This window comes from Tachysurus fulvidraco, chromosome 2 (assembly GCF_022655615.1).
Source record: "Tachysurus fulvidraco isolate hzauxx_2018 chromosome 2, HZAU_PFXX_2.0, whole genome shotgun sequence".
Lineage (NCBI taxonomy): Eukaryota > Metazoa > Chordata > Actinopteri > Siluriformes > Bagridae > Tachysurus > Tachysurus fulvidraco.
This window is the reverse complement of record NC_062519.1, coordinates 23,460,423-23,486,649: the sequence shown is the minus strand read 5'-3', so window position 1 is coordinate 23,486,649 and position 26,227 is coordinate 23,460,423. Positions and strand designations below refer to the sequence as shown.

General features: G+C 38.9%; 1 protein-coding gene across 2 annotated transcripts; it reads left to right on the top strand.

The window, feature by feature from the left end:
- Positions 1-17: 17 nt before the first annotated feature.
- p3h2 (prolyl 3-hydroxylase 2) lies at positions 18-25,723 on the top strand. Of its 2 annotated transcripts, XM_047810300.1 has the most exons (16): positions 18-619; positions 10,369-10,515; positions 12,977-13,166; positions 15,118-15,249; positions 16,742-16,869; positions 19,023-19,112; positions 19,892-19,932; positions 20,031-20,122; positions 20,591-20,718; positions 21,289-21,384; positions 22,105-22,255; positions 24,146-24,263; positions 24,449-24,524; positions 24,596-24,736; positions 25,016-25,142; positions 25,545-25,723. In XM_047810300.1, the coding sequence occupies exons 1-15, from the start codon at positions 203-205 to the stop codon at positions 25,103-25,105; spliced, it is 2,037 nt and encodes a 678-aa protein (XP_047666256.1). In that variant the 5' UTR covers positions 18-202; the 3' UTR covers positions 25,106-25,142; positions 25,545-25,723. The 2 variants fall into 2 exon arrangements, with proteins under 2 accessions (XP_047666256.1, XP_047666255.1); XM_047810299.1 differs by having other exon boundaries at positions 19-619; positions 25,016-25,723.
- Positions 25,724-26,227: the final 504 nt, after the last annotated feature.

Genomic DNA, 26,227 nt, shown 5'->3' with positions numbered 1-26,227 from the left:
AGACAGATCAGTACGAGTTTCCTACTTCTAGGGGAGGAGTTCATTTTATCCAGTAATAGATGGGAAGTGAAACAAATGACGCGCCCCCTAACATCAAAATGACCATCGGAACCCTTAGGGTGGTGTGTAATGCGTAATGCGCGTCTTGGTCTTGTAGCACAAATCGTTTGCGCTTTTTTATTTAGAAACTCCCTGAGCGCCGATGATGGTCGTGGACTTTCTCCAAACATGCGGGACTTTAACACTCATCCTGTTGTTGTCATCCGCAGCCACACTGGAACCCTATGACCTGCTTTACGACAGCGGCGTGGAGGCTTTCCAGCGCGGTGATTACGCGAACGCAGTGCGGGATATAGAGAAAGCGCTGGACAATGTAGCCCTATTGCGCCAAACCAAAATCCGGTGTGGACTCGAATGCAGGGATCAACACAAATTAGACACGAAGGCTACTGAGACCGAACTCCGGTTGTTTGATGTGGTTTTGAGAAGAGCTGCTTGTCTCAATCACTGCGCTGAAAGAAACCTCGGATCTCCTTCTATGCATAAAGTGAGCGCTGATGTGAACCAAGACTTCCACAGGAGAATCCCATACAACTACCTTCAGCTCGCGTACCTCAAGGTAAAAGAAATAAGCCAAACTATTTTAGTGTAGTTAGTTGAGTGGTAAATTCCCCCAGTGTACTTTGTTTCTCTGGGGTAACACACAAGGTCACAGGGTCCTAACCCTGGTCCTGGAGAAACAGAAGCTTCAACTGGACACTCACTTCATCAATAATCATGGGAACATTTTAAATTGTGCAGATTAGAAGATAGAACCAAGGATATAAAAAAGTGTTAAGTAGTTAATAGATGATTTATTAATCATTAATATCCTATATATTATGCTCCGTGCTGAAAGTGAGGTTATATCAGTGAATATTTTTTTTTAGGATATGGATAAAAAAAAGGGTCTAATAAATGATCATATTGCAACACACATGGGTTATGAAACAGGATCCTGTTAATATGTCAAACTAAATCAGACATGTTGTTGTATAACTTTCCAAATCATATAAATGGATAATGACTTTGAGTCAAAGTGATACAGTATACTGACTAATATTTTTAGGTTTTGTGTGTCGGTGGATAAGTGAAACTTTACTATAATTTTTTTTTTCTGGCACCAAACCTTAAATATAAAGTTGTGTTGATGAATAAATGAAAATAATGTAAATTATCATGTGCTAGAATTTAAGGCAATGATTTTATATGTGATGATATGCGATCATCAATTTGTAACAGTTTATCAGCTACTGATGGATACTTGTTTAGAATCTGTGTGAGGCTTATTGTCGATATCCTTAACATGGATTTGGTTGTTAGCAGGTTAAATTATTTACATCGATTTAGTAGTGTAAAATTTTTGTAGTCCATTTTTTAATAATAATCGATTCATAGTCAGTTCTTGGCTTGTTAAATTGATGCATCTGTCTAAATGATCTGATTCATTGGACACTCTTATAAAAGTTCTCTCTCTTTCTCTCTCTCTCTCTCTCTCTCTCTCTCTCTCTCTCTCTCTCTCTTTATCTCTCTCTTTTTCTCTCTCTCTCACACACACACACACACTCACACACACACACACACAAACACAAACACACACACACACACACACACAGCATGAAGATGAAGGCTGCTTTGACCTTTGTGGCTGGCTAAGATCAGACGCATTCTTGGATCTGTTTGTACGTCAGCGGACATACAAAAACACCACAAGTGTATTTTAGGAAAGATATTTTCTGGAAAATTTATAACACTCCGTCACATCGTGTAAAAAGGTAGACGCTTGCCACAGATTCCTCCCTGTTCCTCCCTCAACAAAGTCTGCATGTCTGTCCAGTTCACGTCTGGTTTAATCAACCAGATATTTTGTTTCCCTCCTGACACATATTTGCTCTCCTAAACAGAAAGGCTCCACCTTGTCCCTGGTTATGAATGAGTGATATTTATGTCCATCGCTGCTGTGGTCATTGATTGGTTGCTTTTGGCACTGCGTGCTACACTGTAGGTGGATCAAAGCACTGAAAAACTTTTCACCTGCCCTGGAACAAAATGCCAGTCTTCTACACCATATAGAACTCCATTCACATGTGAGGCAGCAAAAAGTCATTGGTTTAAAAAATGAAAAGATGTGATGAGAATTGAGCGATGAATTCACAACCGTTTTTAGATCACATGCTTATTTCTCGATCGTGTTTTAGACCTGCTGAAATCCACAGAAAGTTACATTTAACTACTCTGAACTACCTGCAAATACTTACAGCTTATTACATGCTCGGAAAAAGGCTTTCCTCAGATTGGCCTCGAGGAATCGCACCACAGTTTCCACTGTGCAATGAATCATTCCGTCTGTCTCAATGAACAAGCCATTACCTCATACTGTAACCGCACTATAATTTGCCTGATGGTGGATAACCGATGGAATGCGTGTTTAAAATTTAAAGAGAGTTAAAATCTCAATGCTTGGCCAAAAAACCCATCCTGAAATATAAAATGTTCACCTCTGCGTATTCGAAACATGCATTTCCTTCTACATGCATTTCCTTCTACCAGTTTCTCATTTTTTAGTGTGTTTTTCAGAGGGAAAGCTTTCAGAACCATTTAGCTTTGTTCAGATAACACATAGGGTCACATAGGGTAGAACAGAAAAGGACAGCAAACATGTTAGCAAGTACTGTACCAGTATGATGTATTTATATTACATTATATTAGAACATATTTACAGAATAATTCACATTTCTTAGCAACACCTGAGGTGAGGAGGTAGCATTGGGTAAAGCATTTTCATCACGATCTTCATGTAGTGAGAGTGAGAGCAGTGATGATGATCACAAGAAAGATCAGAACATGTCTGAAATCTAGGGAACTAACATTTATCGATGACCAGATCGGGGAAATGACGTGGATCACGGTAACGACTAAATTAGGGACGAAGGTCAAGACAGCAGTAGATGAATATACAGCAGTGGGGAAATAATGTCAAGATATTGACATTGTAATCGATTAAATAGTGAACGTTTTATCTTTATAACACAGTTATATATGATAGTTGCCACGGTTTGATAGCTGTTATTACTATGAATAAGTGTCTGTCATATTAGAAAGCTACATGGGGCTACATTGAGGGAGCGATGCGGAAATACCCTGATTCTAAGTTTTTCATGTGACTATGATTCATGGTCGCAAACTGAGGCTCATGAGAGTTTGAGGTTTGTGTGAGTAGTAACAATGACAGTATCCTGATCCTGAAACATAATGTTAGCTTGATTGAAGACTGGATTCTGAGATAGCTGAACAAGTTCTGTTACATGTAACATGCTTTAGTGGCAGTGGTAGCTCAAGTAATTAATGTTCTGGGTTGTCAGAATTCAAGCCGTAGCACTGCCAAGCTGCCTCTGTTGAGCCCATGACCTGGTGTATCATGGCTGAACCTGTGCTCTAACCCCAACTTCCAAAACTGGGAAATACAAAGAAAAGTATTCTATTATCCTGTAATGTGTTGTATATGTGAAAATCAAGTGGTCACAGGGTCCTGTTAGTGCCTGTTGATCTCCTTCCCCGAAACCTGAACTCAGATAGAGTTGTCTTCTGCTCATATCCTGGCTGTCAGCCTTGATGGAACTGACCAAAAGGCGGTCAGGTCTGGGGCATCCTAAATACATCGCCAACCCAGTGTTGGGTGATCATTGCTTCTGGAGTTGGTCAGTATGATGTGTCATACTGTCAGGACCTGGTGTGTCCTACAAAACAGGTGTAGGAAACGTGTGGCCTACAAAACGCTACAGACATCAAAAGTGCCCAAGGAACTTCGTATGACATTCATACTGTAGGTGTACCAGGATGTACAGAGGTATGTTTAGGTAGATTCTTGTTCTGAAAAACCCCACAACAACGTCCTTTAAAAGCAAGTGACAGATACCCTGACTTATGCATTTTATTGCAAGTCTTCTCCTGTCATATTCTTGCTAATTTACATGAATCATGATAACTCCTAATTTCTGCAGCAAAACCAGGAAGAAATGGTTTAGACATTTTCCACTACACTGTACACATAAACTCCTGCCCACCAGCATGTGGGTCTTTTGGAACGATCAGAAAAAGAGCTTTCCAGCTGTCAGGGCTCACAGACTCATCCTGTTTACTCATCCACCAGCTGCTGCTTTTCTGGGGTTCTTATTTAATGTGCATGTAATGTTTTTATGGACGAGGATGTGACTTCCCAAGGAGATGAAAAAATATCAAGCTTTTGCTGAAACCTTGCCTCACTTCCTGTTTTCAGTGGAGATGTAAATGAACTTAAGGCTTGTTTCTTGGTTCATATTTCTGAACACACGTCAAAGCATCGCTGACCGAAGACGCACATTTTCTGTTTAGAAATTCCAGCAGAAAACTGTCAAATGCAAAACTTCCCATAACATGACAGAAAGATTCCCCAAATACATTCAGCTTGGGTTGGTATCACAATGCTGTCACCCAAATGTGGTAATGATTGTAAGAGAGGAAGAGAAAAATGTTTTTTTAAAGAAACCGAAAATCAAGGTCGGAAGCTAGAACGTCTGAAAGCCCAAACCTGTTCCAGTGAAGGTCCACGAAGACACGGTTTTGCACAAAAACATTGGAGTGGAAGAACTCGAGAGTCCTGACCTCAACCCCACTGAACTTTTTTAGGATGAACTGGAATGCAGATATCACCCCAGGCCTCTTCACATGACATCAGTGCAGGCTTAACTAATTCTCTTGTAGCTGAATGGACACAAATCCCAACAAAAGCCTTTCCAGAAGAGTGGAGCTTATTATTACCCGGAAAAGACGGACTAACTGGAACACTGCTGTGATGTTTAAAAAGCATTACGAACGGCAGGTATCCACAAACCTTTTGTTACTATTAAAATAGCTGTGATTTGTTGGGTCATGCTGTCATTTTAAAGTTACTGGTTGTCTCATATGCTCCTTAAAGACTTAAGAGATAAGAGATAAATCGATTTTCACCTTTCCCTTCTGAAAACGAGCGAAAGAACATGTTCATGAGAAGTCTAGTTTAGGTGTAGTGGAGCTGTCGCTGAAGATGTTACCGTCTTAAAGCCAATGAATTGAAGAGGTGATGGCGCTGATGACAGGAAGGAAGTTGAATGTTTTGGAAACTTGTCCAGTATTTAAGCAGAGAAGACAGATGAGGAGGTGAGAAAGCTAGACACAATTAAGGACTAGTAGAAATAAAACAAGGGCTAAATCCCACAGACACTGCTATTAGTTATTAGGTAGATACACTGCATTGTGGTATTAGTAGATAAAATAATAAAATAATATTAAAATTTTTCTGGGATATTCTTGGAGTATTCTGGGAATTAATTCTAGAAATCACAGGAAATCTTCATGTCTTATTTTTTGGTTCTCTGGAATTTACCTTCTCTGTCCTCAGGTTTCAAGTTTTTTTTTGTTATTGCCAAGTCTGTAATATTCCAGTGTACTAGAGCAAAAAGGTTTAACATAAATAACACGTAATATCTACAAAAATAGATAATTTTCGCATCTTCATTGCCGTATCGAAGCCTGTTGATCTGATTTTCTAAATTCGATCAGCTTTTCTTTACACTCCTATTCACCAATCTTTCGTTTTTTTGTGTGTTTTCTGTTTTGTCTTGTGCTGTTTGCACATGTTTGCATGCACTGTATGTAGTCTTGTGTAGGTCTGTGTACTCTCGTGTTGTTTTTATGAAACATCCAGTTATTAAAGGCTGAGTGCACGATGTTTGAAAGCAAATGTTGACATCTGAAATCACCAAAACAAACACGCCCCTAACCCAAATGGGTGTCACCCATGTTTTGATAGCTCCACCCCACATATACATACGTAACCCAGGCAACTATTATGGCGGAACCTGCTGGGGCAGCTGGCCGAGGGGATATTTTTATCAGTAAATGAACACAATGAGTAATACCATGGTAATACAAACGTGTTTTTGTAGTACTGTGTGTTGTACCCTGAAAGGTTTAGCTCCGTTTCACGTGGAAGACGTTCTGATCTTATATTAACACGTCCCCGACTTCCTGCCTTATCGTAAGCCTTTTTTCGCTTTTCGTTTTTATCCGCCATGTCCATGTTTCATTCACTTTATGCTAATGTCAAACATGCACACCGGACACTCTCTCCCCCACATATTGACAAGACACGCCCCTTTCTTCTCATTGGCTACACGTTTGTTTTGTTTGTTGGCCCGAGTTTTCTGAAGCATTTCTCAAACATTGTGCACCACACCTTTAAAATTGTGTCATTGTGTCACTGTTTAGGGAGAAGGGGGGGTGAATATAGGAGTGAATGCTGAGGTTTCAAGTTGGATTTTTGCCTTGGGTGGGGTGGCAAGTTGATTCTAATAATATTTCCTTGGCTCCTGTGGCATTTTACACCGAAATTAACTAAAGTCAACATGCTAAATTTAAACTGTGAACCAGACCATACACAGGGTTGAGTGTGGACCATTCAGTGATGATCTCAAGCCCTGCAGCATACAGTAGAAGTTCTGTTTTCCAGGCCAGTTTCCACTCTTTTTTTTTCCACTGCTTTTTTTTTCTTTTCCCCTAGTCCTTCACTTACATTTACATTTACAGCATTTGACTTATCCTACGCCCTTATCCAGAGCGATATACAAAAGTAGGTAGTCCTGTCTCCACTTGCTGACCCTAATAAGAAAAGAGGTTGTGTGTGTGTGACGTTAGCTTACATTCCTCCTAAATTACTTTAGATGAGTGGGTTTCCAGCAGTAGCAGAGCAGAGCGGAAATAACCGAACAAGTGTTTCACAACCAAAGAGATGACATCATAGCCAGGCTTTGTACAAGCTCGGAGTGTTTCCTGAGCACATGTGTGTGTGCCATGTTTCTTTGGCCCAGAAAAAAGTGCTAGTAAAAATAATAGAAGGTCTAGATTCCTCTCTCGTCAGCTGCAGGGGAGTGAAAAGTAATAGTTTTAAGTAATATATTAAAAACTAAAAATCTCAGTCAAATTTGCTGGAATGAATAGAGACTGTTAGAGAAAGTTCTAGAAAACAGATCCATGATGCGCAGTTTACCAGAGCAGCAGGCAGTTAAATCAGTGAAGTAGCTTTCTGAGATCTTTCTGAGGAAAAAGTTTTGAAAACAAACACGATTATTCACAGACAGAGAAAAGGCTAACTAAACTAGTAAACTAGTAGCCTATTCAAAACTTATTATAGTTTTCAAGAGTTCGGGCCGTGTAGCAGTTACAGCCTACATGGAATAATTCTCTGTCAGTTTTTAGTAGGAAGCAACCCAGTCCTGCCACCTGGCATCCCTACTGCTCATTATTTATAACCTTGAGCTCTAGTGTTTATTATATAGAGATGCTCTATCTCTCTCTCTCAAATTAGTCTAAATTGATCCTTTTAAGGTGGTCACTATTTTTAGAAAGTTAAAAAAAATCATACGTTGGCCTTCAGGGACACAGGGTGGTGGTGTATACTGGGTGGTGTTGGAATTTATAGCAGCAAACCTAGGTTTAGGATTAGGGTTAGGCCTATTTCCATGACATTTTCTTAGAAGGCGTGTTTACGAAAAGAATTCTACTTATTATTAGTCAGGAGTGAACATCCCCCAACATTCCATGTTCCTGCTGACCTTCTGTCTTACAGTAATCATGATATAATCTGGTCCCTTCATTATTACCAGACATCCACTCGAAATGTAAAAAAAAAAAACTGTACTTGAACAAACCCTGAACAAAGCTGACCAAGTAAGAGGATAGTGTGATAATATCACCGGTTGTATATTTCCCAGGAACTACAGCAGCAATAATAATAATTTGATTCAGCCGAGAGCAAATTATTCTGATTTTATTTAGTTGAAGTAATGTTGAACATACTGTACATACTGTACGTCGGTGGATCAAAAGCACGGCTGGAGATCATTCCAGATTCTTCAGGTTGAAAATGTATCCTGACTTGTGTACTCATGGAAAATATACAAATGTCTGTTAATTTCTGTAAATATTATTAAATTAAGCACCACCGGACACTGGTGCTCGGTTCTTTGTATTGATTTATAGTTAATGGTCTTTTACACATTAACTCCGTCAATGTCACATCTTAACAAATTAATTGGGGTCACATCTTAATTTCAACCAATTCACCAAATTGAAAAGTCCAGTCATTTTGGAGATCTCTGATGGAACTGCATTGCAGGATGTGTGTTTGTGCACGTGTGTTTGGCAGTGCGAGCTTGTTTATTATGATTAGTATGAGTTCTTCTCCAGCACCACAATCACTGTCTCTCTGTGGAATGTATATGGAGAGCACAAACTCATGTTGAAGATTGAGATCTCTGACTTTAAATAAAACATGTCGTCATCCTTCCTGCTGGTAAATAACTGCTGCTGTATTTAAATCAGTCAATTAAACAGTTAATTAAATAGGGTTAGTTATTTGGATAAAACAAACACAGGGAAAGTCATGTTCTTTGCTGGAGGGCGTGATCTCGTGCTCTTGTTGCTCATCCGGCTTAAGTTTCACCATGTTGAGTGTTCTGAGATGTTTTGCTGCTTACCAGGCTGGTAAAGTGTGGTTATTAATTTATATTATGAAGGCACTATGAAGTTCTCCACTGAACTCTCAAGGCATTTCTAACTACAGGACAAGCAGAAACTTGTTCATTTTGTTGTTTTGCTCCATTCTAGAGAACGTTATCGGTCAAAATCCCAAGAGATTAGCAATACCTTAAACAATCAAACAAGACCGTCTGGCAACTACAGTACAGACATCCCATGGTCAAAATCACTGAGATCTTTTTTCTTTTTCTTGGTCTGATATTTGATGTGAACATTAGTTAAAGTATTGGCTTGCACCTGCATGATTTTATGCTTAGTCCCGTTTTGGCCTTGATGGTCGGATTGGATCGATTCATGAACGAGCAGGTACAGTACACAGGTGTTCCTGTTAGAGTGACACTGAAGGTTGTTGTGGGACAGCAGTGGCATTTCTGTGAAGAAAACCACAAAAACAACAGTTACATAAAAAAAACAGTCTCCAGGGGTAAGAAGTAAACATACTGTATGAAAAAGTATTATTTGAAGAAAGTTTTAAGAGACGAGACAATGGTCAGCGATATGATCAAAGATATTCTTAAAGAAAAAAAGGAATAAGTCACAAGAGTTCCAAAGAGAAGATAAACCAAAGAGATGGAGGAGTATTGAGAAGGTGAGGATCCATGACATACAGCCACAGTGGTGGTAGTGTCTTAACTTGGGATTGCACATAGCTGCTTCTGAAACATTCTCACTAATCTTTTTTTTTGAATATAGAGCTCTCAATGTTAGCAGAATAATGAATTCAGAAGCCTACAGAAACATTCTGTCTGATCATTTAGAGAAACGCATCCAGTCTAATCAGGGGGAACTTGACAACGATCCAAAACACTCAACAAAGCACTTCAGCTGGGGAAAATGAAGGTTTTTAGACCGGACAAGTCAATCTGCAGACCTTAACTCAATTGATTCTTCATTTCACTGAATGGAAAATCCTCCAGAAGAAACTAGGACTGAAAAGATCAGAGGTACAGGATCAGCAAACCATCACAAAAGACGAACGCAGCAATTTGGTGATGTCTCTGGGTTGTCAGCTTGATGCCCATTTTGCAAGCAACCAAATATCAAGCCTTATGTACTTTCATTTGCTTTAACATGTTCCTAAACTTTCACATACCTAAAAATGTTGTGGTCTGCCATGCTTTAAGTTATTTAACACATCTAGATGTAAGTCAACAAAAATTTAAATTATGTTCTATCGTTTCATCTTTCGATCTCAAACCCACATCTTCATTTCAAATGTTATCAGAGGCTCCATCAGTACTTGAGAAACAGTTTTGCAGATTAGCTAACTCTAGATAGGTATCTTAAATAGGATAAGATGCTATGAACCGTAAGCCATGTTTAAATATTGTTCTGTATGTTTAATATTTTGAGAGTTATTTTCTATATGCTGGTTGACTTTGAACTTGTCAGCATCGTTCAAGCCTTAAATTAAAGTTGCTAATCTATCACCTCTTGTAAGATTCGTAAGATGGCTATATGGCATTTTCCAGACTTAAATGAAAAATTTTTTGGCTATCGAAACCTGGCTGTTTTTCTACAAAATCTGCATCGAAAACACTGACAAGGCCAGTGTGAAATGTTGAAAAAGGTGTTTTTAGAAGAAAAAAACAACAACAAAAAACAGATAAGCACTTAGATAGGGTGGTGCCAATACTTTTAAAGACTTTTTCAAGTCAACAATTTATTGGTGATATTTAGTATGTAATAACTTTCCTTTCTTTGTCTTTCTGTCAGCTTAAGCAGCCGGAGAAAGCAACAGCTGCTGCTCACACTTATTTCCAGGCAAATCCTGAGCACATCGAGATAAACTTGGAGAAGTTCAAGGCATTGCACAGCGTAGAGGAGAAGCACTTCATCGACCGAGAAGCCCGTCCACACCAGGCAAGTGATCTCACCATCCATCCGTCCATTTTATAAACCGCTTATCCAAACAAAGGGGAAAGCACTTCATGCTTTTACATATGCTTCGTTTTGTCTGCCTTTTGGTGCAGACAAATCTGACTGCAGTGATCCTCTGGCCTAGATGATCTTATCACAGCTCTAAAGACAGGCCTGAATAGGGTCAAATGCTGGGGAGGATTGTAATCTGATCTGTTCAACAGTGCGCCTCGTTGTGTGCTCAAGTTTCATCTTTTTTTCACTGTCATGAACTTTAAAACTCCCAACCATGCCGTGGTTTCTGGTGTGTGGTTCTGTGTACTGTACTGTATTGTACTCATTCGATACGCATGTTAGAACAGGTTACAGAAATCCTCTTATAATGTTATAATCTGTTCTTTATTACGGTATACATAATAATTTGAGACCAGTTTGAATGTGAACCTAAAAGAAATGCTTAACCAAAATGGCAGGTTTTTAATCAAGAACAATTATATGACATTACATTTAAATGTTAGAACATATTTTGCAATTAATGTTTTGAGACCACTAATTGTCTGACTCTCACGCCATGTTCATGAAAATGCCTCCTGTTGCTGTACAAGAGCTGTATTGTTTGTTGGGTTGAGAGACATTTTGTTTGGTGTTTTAGGAATTCTTTGTATGATCTGTAATGTATGCTAGCTTTTCCTTCAACCTTCTTATTTTGTTAATGACAAAAGAGATCATCTTTCTCCATTTTCTGCCTTTAAAGGCCTAAAGGTCGAGTCTAACACTAATGTGGAAAAGTGCTACCTAGGCAGAATCATATTTTAGGAGACCTTTTTTAACAGAAGGGTTAAACTGTCAGTGTCTCCTGGGATTAGCTGAATTAGGGAAGGATAGGTCAAGTGTTAAGGGGAATGATCAGATAAGACTGTGCTTTGGTACCAAAGAATGAACCCGTGCTGTCAGATTGTTATCAAACTAAATAAATAAATCTGTCCAGGGTTTTGTGTATCAGGAATGCAAAAAGTCCCATAAATTTGTTACTCCATACTCCTGAAGGAGGTCTGAGATGTAAGAAACAGATTTGCTTATGTGAGATCCATTACAGGATCCAGCTCCCATGTGTCAGTGGGTGTGAGTTAAGACCAGGAAGAAGAGTATTAAAGAACTTGTCTGTTTTAGAGGCACTGGAAAATGTACCTGAAGCAATTATTTACTGGCTATTTTTATCTGCTAGCCATTGACTCTGTCAACCTCCAAAAGAGATGGAGAGGAGATCTATTTCCCTAAGATGTTATAAGGGCTTCTATAAAGTATTGACCAAAACGGTCTGAATAGTCTACTGAATAAAAGATTGCAGTTTCTGATTTGGAATTACTCATTCACTCACTCACTCATTTTCTACTGCTTATCCGAACTACCTTGGGTCACGGGGAGCCTGTGCCTATCTCAGGCGTCATCAGGCATCAAGGCAGGATACACCCTGGACGGAGTGCCAACCCATCACAGGGCACACACACTCTCATTCACTCACACACTCACACACTACAGACAATGTTTCAGAGATGCCAATCAACCTACCATGCATGTCTTTGGACCGGGGGAGGAAACCGGAGTCCGACCCTGGAGGTGTGAGGCGAACGTGCTAACCACTAAGCCACCGTGCCCCCTGATTTGGAATTAATTTTAAAAAATTGCAAAAAATGTTTTTGGTGGTTTCGTTCATAACTTGGCTTGGTGGTTAGCATGTTTTACCTCACACCTTCAGGGTTGGTGGGTTGATTCCCTTCTCCACTGTGTGTATGTACAGTATGTGTGTGAAGATTTCATGTTCTCCACCTACCTCAAGGGATTTCTCTGGGTTCTCTGTTTGTTTCAGCCCAGTCCAGAGGCATGCGTTGTAGCTGATCGGTGTCTCTAAAATGTCTGTAGTGTGAGTGTGTGTGCGATTGTGCCCTGCAAAAGACTGGCATCTTGTCCAGGATATACCCTGCCTTGTGCCCTGAATCTCTTGACATAGACTACAGGTTCCCTTCGACCTAGTGGTGTACAGGTTCCCTTCGACCCAGCAGGTTCCCTTCGACCTAGCGGTGTAGCCAATGGATGGATGGAAATCCAATTTAAAATCAATTGAAATGAAACTCATTGTTCATGACTCTATCTAGTAGACTGAATTGAATCAATGACATATTCTATAGTGTGTTAAACTTTGATTCATTTCTTTTCCTCATCGTTTATACTTTTATCCTATACTTGTATGTGCTCTCAGGATTTCTGGTTGTTGGTTTGTTTAATTATATGCAGCATGACTCCAATCACCAACCAACTAATTTTGCTCTTATTTAGAATTGGTTAGTGGATTAATAAATGAGTGATTCATACGTGATGGTCATGGACTCATATGTCCACTATTCTACTCTTTTTTCTTTCTAAAACTGTATTTTCTTCGATGATGGGAAACTTCCTGTATGTCCAGAGTGCCTTCACTGCTGCAGTGCAACTGTATGATAACGGCGACTTCGAAGAGTCTGTGACTCTCTTCGAGGAGGCTTTGGCTGAGTACTACAAAGCTGACGCAGAGTGTCGAGTACTGTGTGAGGGACCGCAGAGCTTCAGGGATCACGATCATGTGCTCTACCGCTACACCTTGTCTGAGCTCATCTCAGGTAACAAAATTTAAGAAAAGTTTCTAAATAGTTTACTTTCTACTAGATTTTGAATAACTGAAGCTCATTCAACTACAAGGTCATTAGTGAGATCAGATGCTGATGTTAGGGTGTTGAGGAGACTCAAGTTCCAGTTCATCCCAAAGGTGTTTAGTGGGGTTGAGTCCAAGTCAGGGCTCTGTGCAGGACACTCGTGTTCTTCCAGTCCAGCTTTAACCTTCACATCAGGGCCTGTATTCATGAAAATTCTTAGTGCAAGTGTAGAGTTGCTCCTAGTGATGAAATTCTTAGAAATGTGGTCGTTTCCCCTTAAAACAAAGAAGATCCAATCAAAGGCCAAATTTATTCATAAAGCATCTTAACTCTTAAAAGAACTCATAAGGTCAAAAAGTGTTAGGAGTAGTGAGGAGGACTTTTATGAGGCTTAAGAGTTTCTTTAGCAGAGGAGAAAATGTCCCAAAGGTGAAGAGGGAGAAGAAACGTATTGTATACAATATTTAATAATGATAGTAAGTTAATAAGGTGATACAGATTAGATCGTGTAGGGATTATTTTTGTGACCAATCATATTAGAGATAACATCTCATTGCTGACACAGCACAAAAATGACTTATATATTTTTTGCCATTATGGTATTTAGAGATCTTCGAAACAGAGCCGAAATGCCACGGCGGCAAAATTAATAGAATTTGGCGCAATGATATTTCTGCTGTGTGTCTCTCTCATTTTGTTACTCATTTTCTACCGCTTATCCGAACTTCTCGGGTCATGGGGAGCCTGTGCCTATCTCAGGCGTTATTGGGCATCGAGGCAGGATACACCCTGGACGGAGTGCCAACCCATCAGAGGGCACACACACACTCTCATTCACTCACACACACACACACACACTATGGACAATTTTCCAGAGATGCCAATCAACCTAATATGCATGTCTTTGGACCGGGGGAGGGAACCGGAGTACCCGGAGGAAACCCCCGAGGCACGGGGAGAACATGCAAACTCCACACACACAAGGAGGAGGCAGGAATCGAACCCCCAACCCTGGAGGCGTGAGGTGAACGTGCTAACCACCGTCCCCCACCGTCCCCCCCCCGCTCTGTGTCTGAGATGTTTAAATTTATATTTACATTACATTTATAACATACAGATGTTAGCGCAGCTCAAATATGAACATAATCCATTCACGATATATTCTCAAATCTTCTTAACAGACACAAAGTTTTTTACTGGACAGCCAATCACAGTCTTCAAAAGAATGTGTCACACCTAGTAAAGGGTTAAGCCCCGCCTCCTCTCTAAGATGAACGTTTTTGTATTGTCCTTACTGAGAAATTGGTCCTGAATCATTCTTAAAATAAGATTCCTAGTTAGACATTTTAAGCAAAATCAGGAGCTCTATGGGATCATTATTAGTGTCTTCATCAATACAGGCCCTGGACTTCATGGAGCTGCTTTGTGCACATGGACATTGTCTTGCTGGAGCATGGTTTGGATTGAGGCATGCCCATATATGGGCGTGATACACAGTTTCTCCATAAATACACTTGTGTTAGTGAACTGAAATATATAAACGGTAAAAAATAAAATAAAAACTCAGAGGAACATCTTGATTTCCAGTGTTTGTTGTAATTTACACTTACTTACACATAATAATTCTGGTACTGTGTGGACTTGCGGTGTTTTAACTCTTTCATTAGCCCAGATCAGAGCCTTATGTGGTGACACATGTCTGCTTTAAAGCCTGCAGCTGGTTTATGTGCTTAGCTCAGTGAAATGATCTCAACAGGCTTCAATCGAGTGGGAGAATCGAGCTAGACGGCGCTGTGTCTGTAGAAGGGACCAAATGTCTGTAATATCACTATAAATCGTTGAGCACATGGCAGGAATGCACCTTATAGGAAGCCCTAAGAAGACTTCTACACTAATGCTTTGAATTGTTGCTTTCCAGATCATTACACACAAGTTCTGAACTGCAAGCACGAATGTGTAAGAGATTTGGCTACGCGACCCGGCCGCCTCTCACCGATGGAAAACTATCTGCCGCTGCACTACGATTACCTGCAGTTTGCTTATTTCCAGGGTAACGTATGGCGTAGGCTTGTTATGTTTACTGTCTCGGTTCAGTGCCTGCACTGTTATAGTCATTAACATAGAGTGTAAGTACATGTGTCCTCTGCTTATGCAGACCGTCTCACAAGTAGGATGTTAACTAACAGTGTCAGTTTGAACAGTTTGAGCTACTAATGTCTGTCTCTCTCTCTCTCTCTCTCTCTCTCTCTCTCTCTCTCTCTCTCTCTCTCCCCCCCCTCTGATTCTGTGTTTTTCTCTCTCTCTCTCTCTGATTCTGTCTGTCTGTCTGTCTCTCTCTCTCTCTCCCTCCCTCTGATTCTGTTTCTCTCTCTCTCTCTCTCTCTCTCTCTGATTCTGTCTGTCTGTCTGACTCTCTCTCTCTCTCTCTCTCTCTTTCTCTCTCTCTTTCTCTCCGTTTAAATGATCAATATTTTTTTTATCTTTTATTTCTATCTAGACTCGTGTCACTTTTAATAAAGTATTTATTATTAAAAAAGTCCATGCTGTCACACAAACTGATGTTTTGTTGCTGATTGAGGAAGATAGTGACGGTCTAGCGGACATTAAAAATTGGCTTCAAGTTTTTAGACAGCAGTCAGGTAAAAAAAAACTGAAAAGATTTACCGTGAACTGTAACAACTATAAGGCAATTCTACAGAGAATAGAACCATCTGTTTTTAGTCACACTGGATCACGTTTATCCAACCGGAGTCCCTTTCATCAGTCGATGCCTAAGACATGGAAAACAGATGAGATGGAGGCAAAAATCGGTGGAAACCTTTGGAGAGTGGATAATGGAAGAACCACTGACCTAATTCAAACACGGATGCCGACTTACAAAGCATACATACTTTGAAGAAAAGCACGAACAAATCTCAGCTAATCTAATGGACATCCAGATCTGCTGAAGCCTTTTAGGAGTCACCAAATGTATAATCCTCCTGGGACGTTGGTGCTTCTCAGACACAGTGGGGATGTGTGTGTGAAGATGGGCCACGTGATTAGAAACTCCTATTGTAAACGTTTTCTGTGCCATGTGATGTACAGGAAGTGGAAAGAATCTTCAGTTTCTGAGACAGTGCTGTAGCACAGGGTGTGAAAATAACACACTATGACTCTGAAAACCGTTTGCCTGTCGATATGGCTGCAACTGTTTGATCTACAGTGGAGGATTATTTATAGGGCAGAAGCTAAAACAGATATGTAGCACACTTAAATCCAGCAGTTACAGGACTGTGTGGGATTCGTTGCTAGTCGGAAAGCATAGAACATTTGTTTTGACAGATTATGAAGCTTGTTCATTTTCATAATGAATGCTTATATGAGATCGTTGAAGTGTTTTCTAACCCGAAATTTTATTTTAAGGTGGAATTATCAGTGTTAATCGAGTTGATTAGCTGAATTACTCGAGTGGAAAACAAGAAAGAACCAAAGTCTTGGGTTGCACTAATCCAAAAATGATGCTGATTAAAAGTGTCTCTGTTTTGTGTCTCTCTCTCTAGTGAACGATCTGGAGCAGGCTCTGGTCTGCGCTCTGAGTTACCTGCTGTTCCACAAAGGCGAAGAGTTCATGACCAAAAATGTGGAGTACTACACAGAAATGCTGGGACACGGTGGACAGCCTCGCCAGGTGAGTTATGAATGAAACGGTTTGTGATGTTGTTATAATTCACACGTGAGGTATCAAGACAGTTGAATCGTTTTGGATGAAAAGCCTAACTTTAGTGCTTTATTTACATATCAATTATACAGTCTGTTTAATCTAAGCATGTACAGACGTCACATCGTGTACACCGTTGGCTTGTTAGTATCTAGACCTACAGTTTAAATATACAGGGTTTTTTTTAAGACGCTAAATAGCTGATTATGCCCAGTATTGTGCTCAAAATCATTGTTTTGTTCAAAACCCGACGTAGCAGAGCCACAAATAATATTCATAATAGCACAGAATTGTCTAGAATGTCTTTGTATGTTGTAGCATTACAATATCTCTTCACTGGAAATAAAGGACCAAGTCTAAACATGTTCCAGCATGACAATGTGCACAGAGTGAGCTCTATGAAGCCACGGTTCATGTAAGCTGGAGTGGAAGCATTCGAGTGGCCCAAAGCCCTGACCTCGGCCCTAGTCAATACCTTTGGGATGAACTGGAATGCTGTTACCATGTCCACACTAATGCTCATGTGGCTGAATGGGCAAATCCCAAAAATGACTTCTGTCCACACACACAATTTCCAAATCTCACTTCCTTCTTAATTAGGCCACACAGTAACTAGTATGTTCAACGTACAAGCTTATCCTCTGGCTACATTCTTTATTCATTCCCAGTGTTTCCATTTCCTAGGATCGCAAATTAAGCATGCTTCATTTCCAGCAGCAGTTTTTTTGTTTTATTCTGTGCTACAGAGAAGCCTGCCAAAGAGCCGTGGGTTTCAGATAATGCTGAAATGTCACAGAGCCCTTTGTTTCATGGCTGTTGTGAAAGAGGAAAACTGGTCCAAAACATACGCGAGCAACCAACCAGCTTTCTGTCATTACGTTCACATTTTCCCTCACTGCCAACGGAGTGTTCAAAACTACACGTAATTTCACTTTGGAGTATTTACAGTATAAAAGCATTTGTCTTTGCTTAAGCGCTTCTTAAATGCCCTGAACCGACTGGGCGTTAATGCTGAGGTACAGGAATCTTTTTCAGATTCCGATAAATGGCTTCTGAATTACGGAAATTCTTGCATTCTTTCACAGTTGTTGACCAATTTTGCTATTTTATTTTATTTTATTTTATTTTAGATTAGTTTAGTTTAGTTTAGTTTAGTTTTGATGTTGACCAGTTTTGTTATTTTATTATGTTGCTTTGTAGAAGCCAAAATTCCGTTTTCCTATTTAAGCTAAGATTTATCAAGAGTAACTCCTAGGGCTTTCGAGCTACATGCACCAGATTCGGATATGTTGTAGACGCTGGTCTGAAGTTTGTTGCTGTTACTTTTATAAGCGATCCAAGTACCGGTACCTCCAGTACCGGGTCTCAAATTGGCCTTTTTTTCCCATAGACTCCTATTATAAAGTTGGGAGGTTTATAACTCGGCAAGCTTTCAAACTATCTACACCAAACTCGGCCAGCTCCTTTAGGGTGATACTCTGAACAAAGTTTTAAATTGGTGTACCGACTGGCCTTCCGGTTGTGCCACAGCCCCGCCCCCAAAATATGCAAAAATCAAAAAACTTCCTACAACATGGACTTGTGACATATCAAAACACTCAGCACAATGAGGAGAACTTCCTCCAGAGTATACGGATGACGTCACATGCTCGTCTCCACCTACCTCCAAATGTTTTGGCACCCTAGCTTTCTGTCTACTTGCTTCCAAAAGTAAAACTGACCCTTATGTCCACTCGCCTCCAAAAAACACCAGCCTTTGCGAATACTTGCATCATCAAAGCCAACATCAAAGTCTGTCGTGACGAACTTTACAAATCTAGTTTTAATTTACTGTATTGTATTTTATTTTGACATTGACAATTTTTGCTATTTTATTTTATTGCGTTTTATTTTATTGCGTTTTATTTTATTGCATTTTATTTTATTGCGTTTTATTTTGATGTTGATCAATTTTGCTATTTTATTTTATTTGATCTATTTGATGTTTTATTTAGATCATGATATAAAGCTCTGTAAAAACTGAGACATGGTCTATCACTTTATCTTTTCACTAATCCTGGTGTGCTTGGTCAAGAATAATGCAGCATTTAAATATTTTTTCTTTTCTTTTTTTCCCCCTATAGGAAGCTGTGAACTATCTGCAAAGACACAAGATCGAGTTGGAGCTGCTCCTCATCGGCTCTGAAAATTTAGGTGTGTCCTACACAGAGGAGGTGAGGATTTCATTTGGTCTGTTTACTTGCATACAAAAACTCTGGCAAAAACAATCTCTGGCTCACTGCAGTCTTTTATGAATGTCAGTTATCACACTAAACGATAAAAAGTCTAGAACAGAGTTGTGTCTTTTCTATCTCAGATTATATGTTGATCCTTTAACAATAGTCATATAAGTAAAGAAAAGTTCTGCTTACGTCATCGATCGCTGTAATCCGGAAATTAGCTTACATCACCATACAGGCTAAAAATAAACATAAACTTTCTCCTTGAGTTTGAGGTAATAAGAAAATTAGCATTAGTTTTATTGTTTTTCTTTTTCTTTGAACATTTCACCATCTACTGTACACTATTCGTAGCTCTCCCGTGAGTCCGACGCTGTCGTCCTACGCTGTCGTCTTTTTTTCTACTGACGGCTTCTAGTTCACACTCTCAACGTCTTTAGACACTAAATCGGCCGAGATTATTTTGAAATTTTGTTCTGAGATCTTTCCCAACGCTTAGATAACTAGTCTGCTGGAAGCTTTTTGCTTTATGTAGCTGCATAAAGCAGGATATGTTTTATTACTGATTTATTTGCACTCAGATTTTGATGATTTGATGTTGTTTCATGTATCAGATCTATTTATAGTTCACTTTGTTTGCTTGAACGTTGCTGATTCAATGGCAGTATTACAGAAACTTTTCAGTTAGGAATCGTTTATTTGTACGATATGCGTGCACTCTTGTTTAGAACCTATATCCTCGGTCTGATTAGTTTTTTCTGTTTGCTTTAAAGAACTACTGGAGCAGCTCGGGTGGAAGAGATGATGGAAACCGGTCGGTACTTCACTCCGTTTATTAGTTCCAACTGAACACTATCAAAACTAATAGTCCAAAAGCAGAGGCTCATGCTTTCCTTTTTTTTTTCCTTTCAGGATCCCTTCAGGAACAGACGGATGGTTGGAGTTTGTTCCCATATCTAAAAAAAATAACAGCTCAGAGGTCATGAAGAAACAGCTACAAGAGGGTATGTTGATGTGCAGCTTTGTATCTGCTCTGTTTGGAGTAAATAACCTCCAGCGTGAACATTTAATGGTTTTATGTCATGGGGAGATCTGACTCGAAGTTAGTGTGTGCATGCAGATGAAAATATCAGCTCAGTACATCTGATTAAACTAAAATCACTATTGTGGTGTAAAGATAAGGGACACCGTTACACAACAGCATGGTGACTATTAGCTTCATGTCTGGATCAGATGCCACATAAACAACGATAGTAAATGAAAAGACTTTTCGTGTGCCCACTCTTTCAGCCGATTTCTCTCTCTCTCTCCCTCTCTCTCTCTCTCTCTCTCTCTCTCTCTCTCTCTCTCTCTCTCTCTCTCTCTCTCTCTCTCTCTCTCTCTCTCTCTCTCTCTCTCTCTCTCTCTCTCTCTCTCACACACACACACACACTAACATACTGTATATAAAACTCTTTGCTGCATCTGCCTAGGAGGCTCTTTGCTGTACGACAACATTCGCCTGGTGCAGAACTCGCTCGATCTTAACGGAACACAGAGGGTCGTCTTTGATGACGTCATTTCTGAAAACGAGTGCTCTGAGCTGACGCATCTGGCACATGTATGTCCTTTGTTACACAAACACACACACACACACACACAGCATTGACTTGAATTGTGTGTTCTTCAGGTTCATACGATCCAAAAAATATTTCTAAATGAGCCCGTCGTCACGTGAGTGTGAAAATGATTGAATGTACCAAAAAAGAGATAAAAATAGATCGGCATCAAAGTGTAAATCTCTGCTAATGATTAATTATTAAGTGTCTAGTGGCTGCTGTATAAAACCTTATATATATTCATGCATTTTTTTTTCTACCGTATACGATAGATTTCTGAAAGGGACGTATGGAAAATGTACAGATTTGGTTTATCTCATCCCTCAGCCAGACTTTATATCCTATGGTATAATGACGTTGGAAAGAAAAAATGATAACTATAAATAAATTATTTTACCAATCATTGGTGTTTCTAAGCTCATCTAACTCATTTTCTCAGGAGAAAACTGCTTTCAGAGCCCCCAATTTTTTTTTTTTTAAATTCATCAAAAAATTCATTTTCTTGCAAGTATCATAATACCAGAGGAGACAAGTGCAACAATTGCTCTCTTTTATTTTATCTCCAATGTTAGGTTACGTCAAGTGTCGGAGATGGTTATAGAGGAAAGGTGTCTCCTCACACACCAAATGAAAAATTTGAAGGGACAACTGTGCTCAAAACTTTGCAGGTGATTTTGTTTGCTTCTGATATGGTAACATATTTGCTCAAATTCTGAAAGTTAAATTATTATAAAATTTTATATATATATAGTTATAATTTTATATATATATATATATATATATATATATATATATATATATATATATATATATATATATATATATATTTTAATTATTACTCAACTTATGTTCGAATAGTTTGAGTGTGTTCATATAATCAAATTGTTCTGGGTTTTATTTATTTATTTATTTATTTATTTATTTATTTATTTATATTTGACTTATTTTTTTACACTTGAAGTGGCTACAAATGAACTAGACCCAATTTTATTATTATTATTATTATTATTATTATTATTATTATTATTATTATTACTCAACTTATATTCGAATAGTTTGACTGTGTTCATATAATCAAATTGTACTGAGTTTTTATCTATTTATTTTAATTTTATTTTTTTATTTGACTTTTTTTTTTACACTTGAAGTGGCTACAAATGAACTAGACCCAATATTTTTTATTATCATTATTATTACTCAACTTATATTCGAATAGTTTGACTGTGTTCATATAATCAAATTGTTCTGGGGTTTTATTTATTTTTATTTATTTTTATTTTATTTTTTTACACTTGAAGTGGCTACAAATGAACTAGACCCAATTTATTTATTTTTTTTTTGCTTTATCCAATTTCACCTCTAATTTTTGGAATCGTTGTGATTTACAGTATGGTTATGAAGGCCGTGTTCCTTTAAGAAGCGCTCGTCTCTTCTACGATGTCAGTGAGAAGGCCAGGAAGATAATTGAATCCTATTTCATGCTGAATTCCACTCTCCATTTCTCATACACTCATCTAGTGTGCAGGACAGCTGTCCCAGGTGTGTTCCACTAAATCACTATTGCTGAGAATCTTTTTAACAGGGAAAACACACCTATCAGCATCCAGCTTCAATAACCTAGTGCTAAAAGGTGCACTAAGATATTATTAGAATCATTTCTAAGCCATGGCATCAGCTTGTGTATTATTGTACAGTAGTCCAATGTGCTTGTTTGTGTTAACATGGTCCTTCATACACACTCCTTAACGTCCTTTCAGTTCAAATGAACCACATTCAATATACAACACTAGCTGATTACTTTCATTCATTCATTCATTCATTCATTCATTCATTCATTCATTTTCTACCACTTATCCTAACTTCTCGGGTGACGGGGAGCCTGTGCCTGTCTCAGGTGTCATTGGGCATCGAGGCAGGATACACCCTGGACGGAGTGCCAACCCATCGCAGGGCACACACACACACACTCTCATTCACTCACGCAATCACACACTACAGACAATTTTCCACAGATGCCAATCAACCTACCATGCATGTCTTTGGACCGGGGGAGGAAACCGGAGTACCCAGAGGAAACCCCCGAGGCACGGGGAGAACATGCAAACTCCACACACACAAGGCGGAGGCAGGAATCGAACCCCCAAACCTGGAGGTGTGAGGCGAACGTGCTAACCACTAAGCCACCGTGCACCCATCTTATGTTACCTAATTATTAGCAGCGATCTTAAAAGCTCAAGGTCATTCAAACAGGACAGCAAAGTCCATCTTGAACATTCTCACAGTAGGTCTTAAGCATTCTCACTACCGGTGTTAAGATAAGTAGCACCGTTATTAATCTAGTGATACAAACTCACCAACATTGATACTGACAATTGCATGAGATTTATTCATTAAAAAAGAAAAAAGGCATTCCTAAATCAGTCACTGTGATAAATGAACTTAAGTTGAATGGCCTAGCGTGCAAAAACGTTAATACTGCGCGACGTGGGAATGTGATGTTTGTAGAATTGCCGCGGATTCAATAATAAGTCACTCCGGAGAAGTGAAACGTTATGGCATGTCATGTCAAAAGACATCTGCAGAGGAAAGAGGAGTCATGCAGAAATTTGGAGCTTACATTCCCTGATTTAATCTAGTCTGTAGTTTTGAAATTCACTGCTAACAACTATTATTCTTGATTTTATTCTAATCTTCATAATGAAGTAAGGACATTCCCTTGAACAGAATCATTTTAGAAATATACACCTGGTCTTTGCTTGACACTGATGTTGTAATGATTCTCCGCCATGCTAATGCAGCAATCCGTTGTACTGGGATCCTGGAAAAATCCAACCTCATATATGGAAAAGTGATCATTCAGCGTGGAATTCCCAGTTCCTAAAGTTCTCTGAAACACCAGGGAAACAAATTTGCCTCATTTTCCATTTGACTGATAATTGTTAAGAACAAAGATGAATAAAGATAAATAATCGACAGATATGATTCTTGTAGACCGATTCTAGCCTTACAGGTAGGACCTCGCTCACTGCCTACGTTCCTCTGAGCACTTGAAGGTTTTTAGATTGGATTCAATGCTCCTATAAATTCCCAGTGTAATCAGACTTTTAGTATGAATGTATTTGCTCCAAAAGAATGGAAAAAATTGCATATATGCATTCCAAATTTCCAGTCTGTACCACCAATCAGATCAACAGTACTAACGTTCAATTGCGGTTTATCTAAACTATTAGGTAAGCCTATTGGCTATTTAAAAAGTGGGAGGAGCCGTTCAGAATGTCCCACCTTGACTTCACAGTCAAAATGACGTTAAAATGTTCCAACGCTCTTCACAGGAACTTTATTCTCATTTGAATAATTTGACCAGAACCCTGAGTATTGCCTAAGGGTGAACTGTCTTAACTGTTGTTGTTGTTTTTTTTTCGACATTAGATCAGCAAGAGCACAGGAATGACCTTAGTCACCCGATCCATGCCGATAACTGTCTTCTAGACCCCGAAGCCAGAGAATGCTGGAAAGAGCCTCCTGCTTACACATACAGAGATTACAGGTACGAAAGGATTTGACACTTGGACACATGCGATTGCTTCATTACATCAGATAATAATGTCTAATAAGAGCCCAGGGCTTCTCTTAAACATGATTCGTCACTAATCTGTGAAGGGCCGTTACTTTTTATGAGACAAAACAAAACAAAACAAATCCAGATGTTCAACTTCTCTTCGTCTCTCATAGTGCTCTTCTTTACCTCAACGGGGATTTTGAAGGTGGCCAGTTCATATTTACTAAAATGGATGCCAAAACCATCACGGTATGAAACTTTTACTTGGATTTACATGAGGAAATTTTTTTTTCTGTCTGTAAGAATGTTTTCTGTTTCAGGCTTCAGTGAAGCCGAGGTGCGGACGGATGGTGGGTTTCTCCTCTGGGGGTGAGAACCCACATGGTGTGCGTGCAGTCACCAGAGGGCAGCGTTGCGCCGTGGCCATCTGGTTCACCTTAGATCCCCTCTATAGAGAGCTGGTGAGGATTTCTCTCAGTGTCTAGAATGTTTTATAATTCCACTCTCTGGTGTTTATAACGATTTATAATTCCAATTTCAATGTTTGCAATGATTTATAATCCCACTCTCAGTGTTTATAATGATTTATAATCCCACTTTTGGTGTTTATGATTTATAATCCCACTTTTAGTGTTTATACTGATATATAATCCTACTTTCAAAGTTTATAATAATTTATAATCAATCTGCAGTGTTTATAATGATTTATAATCATGATTTAATATTCTGGTTTTCCTCAGGAGAGGCTTCAAGCTGACGAAGTGATTCAAGCACTCGAGAACCAGCACCAATGGGATCACGATCACATCAACCAGAAAGATGAGTTGTAGTCCAAGACAGTCCAAGTCCCTATTTATTTTGTCCTATGTGAGCAGAACTGTTTTATTTTTATACTGTTTATCGTTATAATGTTTACATGTTCCTGAGATTGTGTTTTTTTTTTTTTGCATATCAGGTATGACATGTTGGTCAAAATTTCCAGTGTCACATGGATAATGTAGAGATACTGTACATTGGACTGGGTTGAGTTACATGAAGAGAAATATTTAGTTAGTGTTATTACAGGGATTTGTTTCACGTGTCTTAGAACAGATCTTGTTTCCTTTGCTTCACTGTGTTACCGCCAGTCATTAGAGCACTGTATTTTCTTTTACAGAATAATATCAATATATTGAAATGTGGTTCGTTCCTGTTTCAAGGAATATTATCTGAAATAGTTTTGTTTATCGTGGTACATGGTTCATGGTTCTGTTTCTTTTTTCCCTACAGTTTGCACTGTCTTTTAATGATTTCTTACAAGTTTGGATTAGATTCACTCCTTCACCTTCGGGATTCTTGATAAGGATCATGACCATGCACTGATGTTTACTGTTCACATATTTAAATATATTTAAACTGACACATGATGTTTGTAACGATTATGTTTTTAAATTAAAAATTGAAACGTGTCATGTTTCCATTCTGTTTTCATTCATGGCTTATTTCGATTAATACGCAGAATCGTATTGTTTGTTTTTTTTTAATTGGTTGAATGATGTCTTTATTTAACAGGGACATCACAGCCTTAGATAATCAGCCTTAGAGTTGTTCAAATGTAACTGTACCTGAGATCTCGACGTGAACTATATTATGTTTCATACTCAGCATTGAGAACTTTACTGTACTTCTCACTTGACCTTAATGTGGTTGACCTGGTTTTTTTGTGCTTCCTGTATCTCAGCCCAGCTGAGTCTAATTCTGCAGTTAATATTTTTTTCCTCTGGTTAAATGTTGTTCGGGTGCGTGAGCAGGTTTTTTTTGTTGGTTTTTTTTTGTTAAAAGTCAAAATGTTATCAGTTGATGACCAGATTTTTCGAAACTGAATCCAAATCAAAAGAGAATGCTGTGTGGCGCTTGATTAGCTCCTGTATTCTCACCGGTGTGCGTCTACTATTTCAGCTTGGCCTCTTGTG